Source organism: Lissotriton helveticus, chromosome 4_1 (genome assembly GCF_964261635.1).
Source record: "Lissotriton helveticus chromosome 4_1, aLisHel1.1, whole genome shotgun sequence".
NCBI lineage: Eukaryota > Metazoa > Chordata > Amphibia > Caudata > Salamandridae > Lissotriton > Lissotriton helveticus.
In genome coordinates, this window is record NC_136063.1 from 1529852321 (window position 1) to 1529868022 (window position 15702).

Sequence of the window (15702 nt, forward strand, 5' to 3'; positions counted from 1 at the left end):
GGAAAAAGGTCGTTCGAGAATACTGACTTGATGTGACTATGTATGTGTTAACTAAAAGGGCATCAGTCCATTTTGATGAAGGTGATAATATCTTGCTTTCACCGAAACGTACGTAGGCCAGCTACACACATCTGAAAATTCCATCTAAAGATACATGCCAAGGAAAGGATTTTTTCAAAATCAAAATGATGGACTGATGCCCTTTTTGAATGTATTTCTATAAGACAAATGAATTACTGTTTCAGATGTGTTTTTCTTGTGAATATATTTGCACAGTTTGAGAGCTAGTATTTCTGAGAGGAATGAACGGTGAGAAAGGTTGTATGAGGGAATGAGTTTGAATTCACTTTTGTTCTGTTCTGTTTTTTTGTGGGGATTAGTAACTTATATAAATATTTATGAATGGTGAAATAATTGAATGTGATTTTTTTCTTCCTTATCTTTGTATGACATTGTAAATAATATCATTCTTTGTATCCTCTGAAAAAATATTTTTATATACAAAATTTTAAAAAAAAAGCAAATTAATGTTTTTTGATAAGTAAAACACAATCTAAATGAAAGTCAATGCTTTCTCTTTTCTCTTGTATCTGTGCTGTATACTAAAATACTACTAGAAGAGCTATAGCCAATAGTTAAATTAGATAGGTCAGACAAGAGGTTGCTTCAGTTTGTATTTACTTTAGCCCCCTCCTCTTGGACCTTAAATAATCAGGGGGTACCTTAGCTTTATAGCAATAGGTTTTGTTCCATCCTCATGTTTCTTGAACTTATCAGGAAGTCCTTTGGTGGCTGTCTCATGCGTGCCAACAGAACTTTTTCATCAGACACTTCTGGAGTCCAGCAGATCCAGAAGCTCTGGTGCAACCTTGTTATAGTTTGTAGATAGTTTGGTTCTCAGTGATCGAAGATTGGTGAATGAAATATTTTGAATCTTCCCAAGATTTGACAAACGCTTGTCTCTTCTCCGATGTGCCCTTGAGCAAGATCCTAATTTGAGCATTTGCACCTTAGTGATAAAAGGCCATAGTCTACGCTATGCAGAAGGCTTGTAATATGTTATGTTATGTTATTATAAGCTTGTAAAGCGCTATATCACCCAGAGGTATCGAAGCGCTATCATCGGACACACAGCATCAGTAGGCAAGACTGCCAAATCACAGGTGCCCCCGCGCCTCCCAAAAAAGCACAGTCTTCAGCTTCTTCCTAAACACTAGCAGGTTCGTTTCCTTCCTGAGTTCTGCTGGAAGGTGATTCCATGCCAAGGGGACAGTGCTAGAAAATGCTCTGCCACCCTTGGATACAAGATTAAACCGAGGGCATATCAGGTTACATGCCTCAGCAGACCGGAGGGTCCTACTTGGCATGTACTTAATGAGCCGTTCCTTGATGTATTATATGCAAGTTGATTAATATTTTGTACTCTTGTGTTCTAGCTTTTCTTGTTATCAAATTTCGGATGCATCTGTCACCTAGTGGTGGGACCGGAAACTGCTTCTACAGCTATTAATATAGAGCATTCACATAGCTGAAACTTTGCACATGTGTATGTAATTAATAATGCACCTTTGCCAGTTACCTTGTTTATTGCGGGTGGATTGGATCCTTTGTTTTTTCGCACAACATATTGCTTTTGTAACCTAACTACTTTTCTAAAATCCTTTCTCCCTTGCTTTCTTCTTTCAGATCTTCGAGCTTTTGCACAACTACTTACCTTTTATTTTGGTTGTGGTACTATCCGCTTTTTGAAGTGGCTGGAAGACGTAACCTTAGGTCTGGATGAGACATCTAGCACGCCCTTCCTGCTTTCTATTTCTTACTATTGATAAGAGGTCCTCCAAACCCGCCTGCTGATGTTATGGCTTTTCACCAGGAAGACGACTTCTGAGTGCAGTAAAACAACTCTGCTATCAGGCTCAGTGCCAAGCGTTCTTTCTGCCAGTTAGTAGTAAGGCATACTTCAGCCCTGCAAATCCTTCTCTGGCTGGTAACACACTTTCCTGCCTTCTTTCAGTGCTTAGATTAATTCACAGGAAGGTGGAAACACTAGGTTGTGATACTCTACCCACAATATCTGGCTCCATCCTGTTCTCATATTACGCTGGAAGGATGTCATCCACAGTAAGACCACTCTGAAAGCTTGTAATCCCGCCTCTCAGTAGATATCATTCAACCATTGAATTGAGCCCAACTTGTTTGCATGCTGGCAGAGACCGTAAGCTGCCTTTGCATCGAAGGGTTGAGCCCCTCTCTCTTAACATGGTGTTGCATGCCCAATGGAAGTGGGAGATTGAGAGGATCTCCGTTCCGGGACCCCATGGAGGGACACTGTCACCTCTGCATTTAATCTAACGACTTGAACCAATTACTCCAAGTTCAGCTCCTCTTGTTGGGTGTTTATTGTAGACCCTTTCGGGCATAGTATGCTTTCTTGACTCATTCTTTGCCCTCACAGTTGAGCTTGTCTTATGTGCTGAAAAAAGTTTGGGAGACAGGCCTTCTGTCATGCTCATCATGCACAGGCTGTTCTCAAAGAAGACCATTAGGAAGCACCAGCTTCGGGCCAAGAGCCTTTAAGGTTCGGTGAAAAGTTGTCAACCACCCATTCGATGGGAAGATTGTTTTACTGGAGGACGTCTTTTAGCGGTGTAAGATGGGCATGTTCGCAACAAAAGCAATATTGAGCAAATCTTCCCTTTTGTAGCTGCCAAAGACCCACACGTCTCTTAATGTGCAGGTGTCCTTTTGAAGCAAGACCCCCCCCCCCACCTGCTCAACCCTTCTCTTTTCTAGAAGCAGACAGGCAAGTAGACAGGTATACAGAAAGAGCAAGGTTGTCCCCCTCCTTCAGCAGACACAAAAAGTACGAGTTACCTCTTTGTGTACAAGCCTTCCTCAACACCACCTAAGGAAGCCCTCAGCAAGGCCCTGATAACCAAATTTGCATTGTTTTTCTCTGTGGTAAAGAAGGGCTATGCTGTATCGGAGCCTCCTTATTTTGTAACACATGTCACAGTCGGCGATCCTTGGACTTACACTAGAGGTAGAGAGGCTCCTCTAAGCAGCAGTTGGGTCAGTCTCGCTCCTAAAAAATGGGCAGTGACACACTACTCCTACTTTTGTGTAAGTAGCGCTACTGGAGTTTTGCAACAGTATTGGACCCAATTATGAGGCATGGCTGCAAAATGATGCAGCAAGTAATGGCATGTTATACAGCACAATCTAAACTGCAGTATTGTATTTTTATTTTAGCATTTTAACAATTTCTTATACTGTCTGGGCACCTAGTTAATACCAGTACAACAGCTGAAACTACAATCTGCTAAAAAAGTCCCTTTATTTTAGAACTTTTTTTTAACCTTTTGAACTACAATCTACTTTTTTTGTGAAATCAGAAATGTATGGGGCACATGGTGAATTGCATGGCAAATGCAACAAATCCATTATTGTGTGGAAATGCAGCAGATGCAGGTTTGCACAATTCCACTGACTGTAAGGGGAAGAAAAAGGTTCGGGCAGTTTTCTCCCTGGGTCTTTACCATCTTAACACCTTGCTTGGCCACGGCGCAAATTCTACTGCAGAGCTGGGGGATGGGGTGGGGGGGGGGGTGATCACAAGCATTGCAGACGGAACCACGCCGTCATGAGCACACGCCGCCTGTGGCTCATGATGGCGTGGTTCCGTCATAAACAGACAAGGGGTTAATCAGTTTAGCCCCATGCAAACATTTTTTGCTGGTTTTGGCACATGTTGGCAGCTTATTAGAGCAAAGACTGGAGATGCTCTGTGGTCCTTCAGGACTGCTAGTTTCACGTGCCCATCTTTGAGAAGCAAACAATCCGAATATGGTTTACAGTAGTAAACAAATCAATGCTAGTAAAGGAAACTAATTTTCGTATTGAATGGGGGATCCTATTTGGCCCAGAAACGTCTGGGACTAGAAATGTCCTAATTTCCTGCATATGGGGAGTTTGGGATGGTAGGGAGGGGGGGTTTGGAGAAAGTGCAGCTTGACAATGGTCTCTGAGGGCATTTATAGAAGATCTTTTCCACTCAGAAGATCATGGAGAGCCTTCACTGCACCGCATGACGCTGGTAGGACTAGTTGGGCCCTGCGTGATCTTTCTGCAGCACCAGTTCTTACAGAAGAATCAAGTCTGCTTGACTCTATGAATTATATTCTGTCCTTGGAAAGAGATGTAGTATGCAACCCGCTCTATCATCACTCAGCTTCAGGTTGACCTTTCTACACCTCTCAGAGAATTGAGTATTCCTTAAGGAAGCTGTCCACCAAAGCAAAGTATAGAAGCAAGAGTGTCTCAGCTTCTGTCATTGGAGGACCATGGGGAACATCAAATTGCTCACATGTTTAGTAGACTATAAGATGTCCTCCATGGTCAAGGGAACCTAACCCCCCATGCCTGGAAAGACCACCTTGATGCCCTACAAGGCTGTTCGGATATCTGTAGGGTCTGACGCATATTTTGTTTCTGTTGAGTTGTTCTTGCAGCTCCTGTGACCTTAATCTAGTTTTCATCAGGTTGATAATGAAATCATTTGAGCCCATTCCATATTGAGAATTGCAACTTGGTTCCTTGAAAACTGCTGTCCTTGCACCCCGCCTATGGAACACCTTTCCTCTTGAGATCAGGGCCTGCTCGGACCTCATGTCATTCAGGAAAGCTTTAAAAACATGGCTCTTTAGACAAGCTTTTCACTAAATCCCCTCTATTTACGTCCCAGGTGTCGCTCTCTGTTTTTCTTAGCGCCAGGAAACCAATCGGTGGCAGTGCGCTCAATAAATATTTTTTAACATAACATATTGTTAATAGTTACCCTGACGGTCTGGTACTTAAGCACGCTCCATCACTTTACAAATCGAAGCATTAACAGTTTTTCATGGGAACAGGATTCTAATGATTCTACCTTCTTTCATTCTGTCAATATTTTTGGGATTGCACCTAAATTAGGCAACGAGAGCAGCGTGTCATGCTAGGAGAGTTCCTCTCCCCTGCTAAGTCTTTGCAATGTGGGGTGCCACAGGGGTCGGCATTGAGTCCGACCCTGTTTAACATCTACGTGGCCCCCCTTGCAAGACTAGTAAGATCTCAGGGGATGCAGGTAGTGTCGTATGCCGACGACACGCAGATTATGGTATCCCTGACCCACTCTGTGAATGCTGCCGCGTCTAACTTTAGGTCCTGCATGCAACTTGTTGCAGAGTGGATGATTTCCAACTCCCTAAAGTTGAACGGGGAAAAGACAGAGGTCCTGGTCTTCGGCAAAGACCAGGGCATGTGGTCAGGTGAGTGGTGGCCTTCATCTTTAGGCATCTGCCCCACACCCACACAATCTGCCAGGAACCTTGGTGTCATTTTTGACACCCAGCTTTCTATGGAGCTCCAGGTCAACAGAACTGTGGCCACTTGTTGGGGTGTCATCAGAACTCTGAAGAGGATCGCTCACTATCTTTCCCCACAGGCACGGAAGCAGGTTGTGATCGCTCTTGTTGGCTCAAGACTCGATTACTGTAATTCACTCTATGCTGGGGCCAACAAGGGCCTTCTGCAGCGCCTGCAGGTCATACAAAACGCGGCAGTGCGATTTGTCCTGGCCTTGCCCTGGCTGTCATCTATGACCTTGGCGAGGAAGAATCTCCACTGGCTTCCTATTTCTTCACGGATCGTGTTCAAACTTCTCTGTCTTACATACAGGGCCCTAGCTGCAGGCCCGGCGGATGCCCTTGGATCCCTACTTACTAGGTATGTTCCGAACAGATGTTTACGTTCCAGTGAACTTAATCAACTGGTAATCCCACGTGCCAAGAAGGCTAGCTGGGGGAGTAAAGCCTTCTCCATTCTGGCTCCCCAGATGTGGAATGCACTTCCCCTTGAGATCAAGTCACTGCCCTCACTTGACCTTTTTAGGAAATCATTGAAAACTTGGCTTTTCATTAAAGCGTATCAGTAAGCCTTGATTCTGATTGCTGACAGCTAGCTTTGGTTAGGCGCCTTGACGCCCATTGGGCATAGTGCGCATTACAAATGCCATTTCATTCATTCATTCAGTTGTTCTCTAAACTGCCTTATTGCTTTGCTTGCTCACCAGCGGAGGAACGTCTTCATAGGGTGGTAATAAAGTACACCTTGCTCTTTCATCTGAACAGGCAAAGATACTACAGACCAGCTTTTTGCGATCTTTGCTGCCAGCCAGGCAGCTATTCATGGCACAAGGGCCACTTAGATTAATTCCTGGATTTTCTATTGATTCATTGTGCATGAAGCTAACCTCCACTTGATGTTGTGTCGCACAATGCCAGGGCTAAAGTGATGTTGATAACATTCTCCAGGCATGTACTTATACATTGTATGCTAGTGTTAGACCTGGCACCTGATGACATTATTTCCCCAGTCTTTCTGCTTCTGACCTGTTTTTGACTGTGTGTGCATTTAGTTTTAGCTGGTTTTAGGACTCTGGGCACTTTCCCACTGCTGACCAGTGCTAAAGTGCAAATGCTCCCTTTGTAAAATGTATTGGTGATTGTTTTATCCATGATTGGCATAGTTGGATCTACTGATAATTCCCTAGTAAAGTGCACCAGGTGGTCCCAGGGCCTGTAAATTAAATGCTACTACTGGGCCTGCAGCACTGATTGTGCCACCCACATGAGTATCCTGGCAAACATGTCTCAGACCTGGCACTGCAGTTTGTGTGCAGTTTTGAACTGCCATTTTGACCTGGCAAGTGCACCCACTTGCCCTTTGTACTACATGTAAGTCACCCCTAAGGGAGGCCATAGTCCGGCCCAGGGGAGGGTGTAGTGTATATAAAAGGTAGAGCATGTACTGGTGTGTTTTACATGTCCTACTAGTGAAATACTGCTAATTTAGTGTTTCACTATTGCGAGGACCGTCTCTACCATACAGTAACCTAAGGATTCCCTTGAAATATCTTTTAAGTTTAATTTCCCATTGTGTGCAGATTGTGTGTACTTTGGGGTTCTTTAACTCACAATTTAAAAATATATCTTTTGGTGAAGTTGATTTTTAAATTGCTTGTTTGAAAATGCAACTTTTAGAAAGCGGCCAATTTCTTACTTAACCATTCTGTACCACTTCCTGAATGTAGAATACATGTCTAGGTTGGCCTACGGTTGGGCTCTTGTGCAGTCACTCTAGATAGATCCGCAAAGGGAGCTGAGGTGTGCCTTGCATATCCTGATGGGCCTTCCTGTGCTAGTGGTGGGAAGAGTTGTCACTGACACCTGAAAAGGGCTGTGCCTTTCCTCACACTAAGCTGTTATGATTGTTCTAAATCGTGGCATATTGCCAACATTCTTAGTTTGGGGTGCTCATCTATGCTATAATGCTGGTCCCCTAATTCGAGATAATAAACTATAGATCACACAAGGGTGTCACAAGCCTTCTGATTAAACTATTAGCCAAAAACAACCTCTGTTATCAATTGTTTAAGATTAACAAATGTAGTGCTTCACTTTCTCAGGTCATTCTAAGCATAAAAATATCTTCAAATATTTCTCAAACCACTCTGTTTATTTTTTACTGAATATTGATCCATATCGACAAATTTGCAATTCAATAATTGGAAAAGCAGTGGCATACATTAATAATAAACCAGGCACATTAGTCAGGGCTTAGTTTCATATTCTTGAACCCCAACTCCGTCAACCTGAACGTGCCCCATGGGTGTGGTGCAATGCGGCAGGGCTTGCCTCTTCCATCTGTGTAGATAAGTTTCTCTCATCCGACACTTGCTCCGGTGGGGGAGGTTCACAAATGTCGCCCCGATAGTGATTCCACTTGCCCCATATACGTGTCCATTTCTTAGGGCCGCCTCTGTGGATGTAGACAGATTTCTCTGCCACCATTGTGCGGTCCATGTCTTGACACCAATGCTGAGGCGTTGGGGACTGATCCGAACCACTCCGCTAACCATTCTCTGTTTTGATAGTTTGCTTCAGTAAATCCGTAGGACCAGGGATATTATCTTCCTAATGCATTTCGAACTGTGTGATCTGTCGGCAGCAGAAAAATCCTTAAAATACCAACATAAGCTTGCATAGTCTAACAAAACTGGAATCACTTCTCATCATTTATTTCAACTTCCTATATAGTTAACGCATCAGCATCGGATCATATTTAATCATACCGTTGCCTGTTTCTTCCTGTTCCCCGACAAAATGGTAATAGCTGGTTTTATCGGAAAACTGAATATTTCAGCATTTTATTCAGTTTTCCCCGTTCATTCCTGTTCTTCACTTTATGATGAATATTATTCAGGGAAATACTGCAGATTGAAGTTGTCATTATATAGATATCTGTGCCATCTTCCAACTCAAAAATAGTTCCTGTTCCGCTAGTGATTACCCACCACATTCACCACCATTAGCTTATTCTTATTCGAAGTGGCTGCATTATGGCTGAATTGTGTTTAATCACATCATGTTTCTGCTATTGATGTTCACGGTCCAGATTCCAAACTATTTCAGGCATGAGGACCACAGATTGATATGAAATTGCTCATGTGAGTCTTTGCAGCCATTTATAAATTTTTAATTTGATGATTGTTAAAGTTAATCACCTCTTATCCAGATTCTTTACAGATAGCAGGACCCGCTGACTGTAAAATATTCGTAGATATACTAGTATTGTTGCCCTCTTGTCTTCCAAATAACCTAGGGTGAACGAGCAGTTGGCATAATTAGTTTTTTTTACATTGATCAAAGTTCATCATGCTTTCTGTGATATTGTGTATAATTGACAAACCTCTATCAATCACATTCTCTCTGAAATTGAATTCCATATTAAAAAAGCAATTGTTCTTGGTCATTTAAACCACATTGGGACAGTGTGCCTAATAAATTGATGCAATTTGTTTCACAGTGTGATAAGTGTTACCCAGTCACCTCTCTTGTTGGTATCGTAAACATATTAACTGGGAGGCAACTTCGGGCACTGTGTGGTTCATTAGATTATAATGAGCTAAAGGGTATTTACTGCTCTTATTTCTTACACTTTATTTGTAGTTATTCCAGACCATTCTTGTGACTTTTCCAGTATCGTCTAGTCCTCATGTACAATGTAGGAATAGAACCACTGACAAATTTCTGTTAAATTATGCTTGCAAATTCAGTGTTCTCCCGGAACTAGCCTTAGTCTGTGTCCTCCTACTGCCTGGACGTGGACATTTTGGATTTTGCATATTCCACTCTGCAGTATCCCAGTATGTTGGAATGGATATCACAGCCTTACTATTTATTTATCTTGAACATTTGCGAGACCCAGCATATCTCAAAAGACTTAAGCGGAGTACAGGTATTTCTGAACTGAAATGGAAGTGTGCAGTTCATGTAGGCTTTTCAACTCCATCCAGTTGTTCCAATGTTCATCAACTAAAAGTTGTCATTGTAATATAACCTTTACTACACCCTATACTATTTGTTTGTTTTAGATACTACATTTACCTCCGGTTGGGCACCTCCTTTTATGTTGTGTATTTGTATAGAGCACTGACACCCACAAGGGTATCCTGGCCTAACCCTGCCTACGGTAGGTTAGTTAAGTGAAAAGCCAGGTCTTAAGCTTCTTGCATGATTCAAGAAGAGAAGGCTCTGTTGTAAAATAGGAGGTTGTTCCACGCTTTAGGTGTGATGTAAGAGAATGCATGTCCTCCTGATATGAGTCTATGTATGCGCGGAATGTGTGCGTGTGCATAAAAGTTCTACATAGGTGTCTCAGTGATTGGAAGAATAACATGCAACTGTTCAGGTTGGTGGGGCCTAAGTTGTGTAGACTTGAATGTGCGTGAAGTTTGAAATGAGCGAGTTTGTGTGTTGGAGCCAGTGGAGCTCCCAGAGATGGGAGGTTAATGATGGGTCTGGCTGCTGAGTTCTGGATGATTGTTAGTATTATAGTGAGTGGCTTGATGAGGCCAACATACAATAGTATTGCAACTTGCTGGTGACTAGGGCGTGAGTGACAGTTTTCTTGCTCTTGCTTGGGACCATTTGATGATCATCCACAGCATGTCCATTCAGGTTGAGGATGCAGGATGCATTGACCTGTGCGGTCATGCCCAATTTGCTGTTGCTGATGATTCTTATCTCTTCTACTAAAAAGTAGGTTTGAATCCCTCCCCCCTCCAATTTAAATTCTTTACTTCAGTGTTTAATTCTGAAGGATGCAACTTGCGGCTTTTAAAATCTTTCTGGTATTGGTAACGGGGGTGACAACATGCAAAGGCAGAAGTTAGTTACCCTGTGTTTGCTGCAATGTTTTTTCTGTTTGGTTTAAAGCGTCTTTAATTCAATAAGACCCACTTAAGTATGTTTTTCAGCAGTTAATGAACTATGGGCTCTTGCAGGGTTGTCTGACATGATGTTCTTTTCAGAGGTTTGTTGGCTTGCATTAGCCTTGCCACGGTCAACCTGTTATTGCCATGAAGTCTTACTGGATTTGTCATGTGCTATGAAAATCTTAGTCTGAAAGCAAGGGGAACAGTAGCATCTGATCAGGAAGGGTACTCTGTTGGCGGGGACATTTTTTTAAATTTCCAGTGTTTCCTAACCATACAGACTCCCTGATGATTTGGTTATCCTTACAGAAATGTTTGACTAGTGGCATGGTACCACTTAGGGTTACCTTTGACCCAGCACAGTCTCCTCACATTGACTCTTATTGGATTACACGTCAACTGCCCTGATTTAGAAAAACCGCCCTCTCCTACTAAACTACAGCCGTCTGCTATTCCTGTATAAGGCTGTCAACTGTTGCCTGTCAAATTTGGAGTCCACATTTGTGATAAATTAAATGAACGTAAGTATTAAAAGTAATATTTTGTATTGGTTGAATCCAGAATTGATCACTTTAATGTTTGGAATTCAGGACCCTGGATCATAGTCTGAGCCCAAATCTTAGGTTCTGTACGTTAAAAATATTAAGACGGATCCTGCCATTTATTCCAGTGAAATTGAAGAAATTGGTGGTCTCAGCGCTTGTATTGTCCAGAGCGGACTATTGCAATGGACTCTTTATGAACCTCCGCAAACATTGCCTCAAACTGCAGATGGTGCAAAACGCCGCAGCGCGGCTTCTGCTAAATATCCCTAAACACAAATCAGGCTCCTTGGCGCTCAAAAAGCTACACTGGCTACCAGTGGAAAGGTGGATAGAATTTAAGGTGCTCTGTATTGCGTATAGGCCACTCAAAATGCGGGGCCAATATTTTTTTAAAAGAACTTCCAGCCTTATGTTCCTGCCCGACAGCTCTGCTCAGCACACTCTCAAAACCTGGTTGTTCCCGAATTCAAAAAGTGTACTGGGGGGGGGGGGGGGGGGGGTTCTGGTCAGTACGACCCGACTCTGGAATACATTACCATTGCAGATTAAGAAAGAAAATAAACTGCTGTATTTCAGGAAGGCATTAAAGACGTGGCTGTTCAATCTTTGAGCTGGCTCTACCACCCTTTTCTGTTTTATTCGGAGCCAGCATCATGATACGTCTGGGTGTATGTTTTGCGCTCTAGAAGTCCCTTTTCGTTTCTTTTCATTTCATAGGTGGCTTGGTCCTTTGAATCATTTTCAAGGTGTTCATTCTTTCATATGACCTTTATTTCTTTCACAGCAGACTGTTCCATCCAGATGTTAAATGTTTAAACTGTTTATCTTGACCTGAACCTAGAAGGACATAGAAATCAATTAATCTTTTAGCTTGTATATTTACATAAACTACTTTACCAAACAGATGAATTAGGCCATCACATTTGTGCATACTTTGCAAAATGATATTCTGTAGATAACTTTACAAGAAAAGCAGTGTACATTTGTTTTCTGTTAATGTTGACCCTTTTCTTTTGTGGTTTTTATTGCAGGATGAAAGATCAAGGATCTCGCATGCAGGAGCAAAGGTCAGCGCCAATGTCGCTCACCCTCTTCCATCACTGCTTGTTGTAATCGCAGCCATTTTCATTGGATTTTTTCTAGGGAAGTTCATCTTGTAGAAGAAGGCATGGGCTGCAGTTTCTTTATTTTTCCATTTTTTGTCGGCCATAAAGATTTGTCTACCTACCACATTGTTGGTAGTGATGGCCCACAGTGACTGTTTTGTGCACAGTGTCCTACAGGCTTTGCCTTTAATGATCTCACTATTATAAAACAAAATAAAACAAACTGTTGGACAGAAGTGTATTTTAAATCCTCAATGGCAGATGTCCGCGGCGCATTCAGTCCTTTCTCAAAATTCATAGAATACAAAAGTTCTTTATTCCTTGCTGTGGTTTTAATAGAGTTTAAGGATATAAGTCTTGTAAATGTTAATTTAACCATTTTAAATGTATTTGTTGCCGTGTCTTCCTGAAAAATGGTTCACTAAGATTGGGTTTCATAATATTTTGGGAAATGACAAGAGGTATTATAGGGGAAAATGTACTGTTTTACAGTGTGATTTTTCTCTTATCTTACTTTGCTAATCTTGTGAAAGTTTTCCTGCCATGAACAATCCTTTGTGAAGTAGCTCTTGATTAAGGTTTCAATCTTTCAATCTCGTCCCATGATATTAAACACATGAAGAAATGAAATAACATTAAATGAATTTTCTGGTTAGCCTTTTTGTGCCTGTTCTACTATTAGATGGGAGCATAAGAAATTCAATATTTGTGGTAATTCTGCTTCTTATAACAGCTGATACTTTATCAGTTGTCACTGCCTTCAATATTTATTACTGGTTGGAAAGTTCCCACTCTGTGAAAGTGAAGATGGAACTATCAGTCAGTGAGTTATTAGCTAGCTTAATATACCAACATTGGAGATTTTAGTATAACTTCAGCTGTCTTCATTGTCTGGGGATATAGCTGCTTCTGTTAAACATTAATACAGTTAGCTCCTTGCAAGTAGACATATTTCTAGTGTCTACAAAGTGTGGTTGAATGGCAGAGATGTAATTACCATTATATGGGTTAATTTTGCAGTAATTGCGCTGGCGATCGTGGGCAATTATCAATTTTCTGGTAGGCATGCTATTACATCATTAGTAGAGTACGTCTTCCATAGGGCACTGCACTTTGTTTTTCTTTTCTTTGGGAACTTTCTACCTTTGTTTTACTTATCTTGTAACCATTTTTAACCATCAAAAAATATTCTTTTTTTTTTTTTTTTTTTTACTTTGGCTCATGGTACTTAAAATGAATGTGCAGAATACAGATGATCCAACTCACAGCCTCAAATATTTCTTTTCTTTTCAATGAACAATAGTTTTCATTAAACTGTTTGTAGATCTATTTGCATTGGTAATACATGTAAAATCTTCATATGTGGCCTTGTTAAAGTATGTTGGGTCTGATTACATTTCTGTGCTTAGCTCAGTCTTGTCTTTTGTTGTCTGCCTTTGTATATGAAATCAACTCGGGACTACGTCTGTGCAACCAGCCTTCAAGACCAAGAATTAATAACCACTGCTAGTTACTGAAAAATCCAAAGGTTCTCTAAAATGACCAACTACTGTAATTCTATTTGTAAATCCAGAAAATCAGAATTTCATGTAATGGTTTAGTTTTAGATTCAAGTTTATCTTTACACAGAAAGTGAGTAAAACATGTTCTGAAGTAAATCAGTTGTTGCTCGTTGCTCACACGTTACTAATTTTGTTTAATGAAGAGTATAATTGCAACGTGCTGTCAGAATTATCAATGTCTCATGGTAAGCTTTCAAACATCTCTTGTACAAAACATGACGATGCCAATTATGCTTACCTTTTTTTTCTTCTTAGCATGTAAGCACAAGATGGAGATGCTTTTTCATTAGTGTATATTCCACTATTTCCATCAAAGTCCCTCCCACCATTGATGGCATTTGTATGTTAAAAGTCTAATTGGTTAAATAGTTTTTGTTTATTATTGCATTGGTCTGGAAAATAGTATTCTTAACTGTAAACAATGTCTCATTGTTGCTGAATTGTGTCAAACAGTCTTAGTCTTGCCCTTTCAGGAGGTGCAAGAATTTTCCAGTAGGACCTCAAGCAGTCTGCTAAATGAATGGCACAGTGTTCTTGTTTTGCAGAGTGGAATAATTTTCTTTTATTGTGAATTTGTGTGGGAAAGTTAAATGTATTTTCTCACTTATGATCCGTACCAGCAGCACTGGGTGACAGCCGTTGTGCTGTACTTCCCAAAGCTGTTGGCCTTGCTTAGTGCAATTTACGAATGGTGATGGCCACTGATAGATCTGAAATTGATAGAACATTTTTTAGAGATAAATATATATACTGTATATCAATTGTTTGCCACAATATATTGAACAATTGGACAAATAAGAACATAAATACAGACTGTTTCAATTGCCTTTAAATATCTTAAAACACATTAATCAGCTGAAGTGCTCTATACAAAGACCGCTCCTTGTTTTACCCAGTGATACAGTCATTGTTGTATATATAAAATGTAATGCTCAAAATATTTTGCTATCAGGAGTGACTTTGGATGAGAACCTATACTCAGAAATTATGGAATATGGATTAAACTGAGTTTGTCTTTGTTCCTTAAATGTTTAGAGTCATTACTTGTGTCTGAAATGCCTACCTGCAATTTTGAAAGAAGGAAATATCGTTCTAACTCACAGCTGTTGAATACATGCTAAAACTAGGCTCGGGCAAAGATATAGTGCCAGGTGTCAAAGCCAAGGACTTGATTTTGTTAAGGCGATGTTGAGCATATTATGCTTAATAAGTCCTTTACCACTGACCGTCAGACCGTCACCACTTTGACAAACAACCTTTATCAGAAGCCTTGGCAAATGAGGTGAAAAAGTTAACATCTAGAGTCACATCACTCTCAACAGTGGCTATACCACACGGCACAATCATTATTCAACAACATGTTTTCTAGATTTGTTTGAGCACCAAATGATCCCGTGTAGCTGCCTCTCAAAGTAGGTACAACACCCATCCAGAGAGTCTTTGTATCCTCAACGTTGATGCAAACCTGTCTTTGCGTTTGTCCCCAAGACCTATTGCCATTGTTACTTTCATGGAAGGAGGGAGATGCAAATAATCCAAATAATAGAATATTACATGGTTATCCTTACTGTAATTTAAAGTGATCTTTTAAACCAAAAATATTAAATCCATAACCAGAATATGGAATTTTATAAAATGTCAACTTGTTCAAGAGAACAATATGCTTTAGAATTTTATTTCTACGGTAGTAAAGCATAATACTCATCTTATTCAGTGTCATGCAGTGTGGTGACAAATGATGGCAGCATGCCTCTCTGATTATGTCCAGGCACATATTCAGGAGTTTGGATTCTTTCAAGGCTGCTCCTTATGGATATTTCTAAATTGATTCCTCACTGTATGAATTTCCCAAGGCACTAGACTGGATCAGGAAGAGCTTAAGAGCAGCTGCCTCCTGTGACTTTAGTTGGCTTTATGCGGCTCCATGGTGGGTCTGTCCTGCCCTTTATGTAATGTCAGGCCCCTATATCAATGCCACTCTGCAACCTGACGTTGGTTTCTTTCCACGTCTCCCAAGGAAAATCTGGAGCACTCACTCCCTCGAGTCTGTCGGACTGGACATAAGTTTCTTGTTATATAATTTCCAGTGTGCAAGTGACATGTCCCCTCCTAAAGTGACAGGATTTAAACCGTTTAAGGCCTGCCACAAATAGATGTTATTGTGGAACTCATAT

General features: G+C 41.0%; 1 protein-coding gene across 1 annotated transcript in view; it reads left to right on the top strand.

Moving 5' to 3' along the window:
• Positions 1-14556, top strand: part of VAPA (VAMP associated protein A) — a 283543-nt gene extending 268987 nt beyond the window's left edge. The window contains exon 6 of the mRNA XM_078688148.1: positions 11892-14556. Coding sequence (XP_078544274.1) covers positions 11892-12020 — 129 coding nt within the window. The 3' untranslated portion in view covers positions 12021-14556. The remainder of the gene's footprint in view (positions 1-11891) is intronic.
• The last annotated feature ends 1146 nt before the right edge of the window (positions 14557-15702 follow it).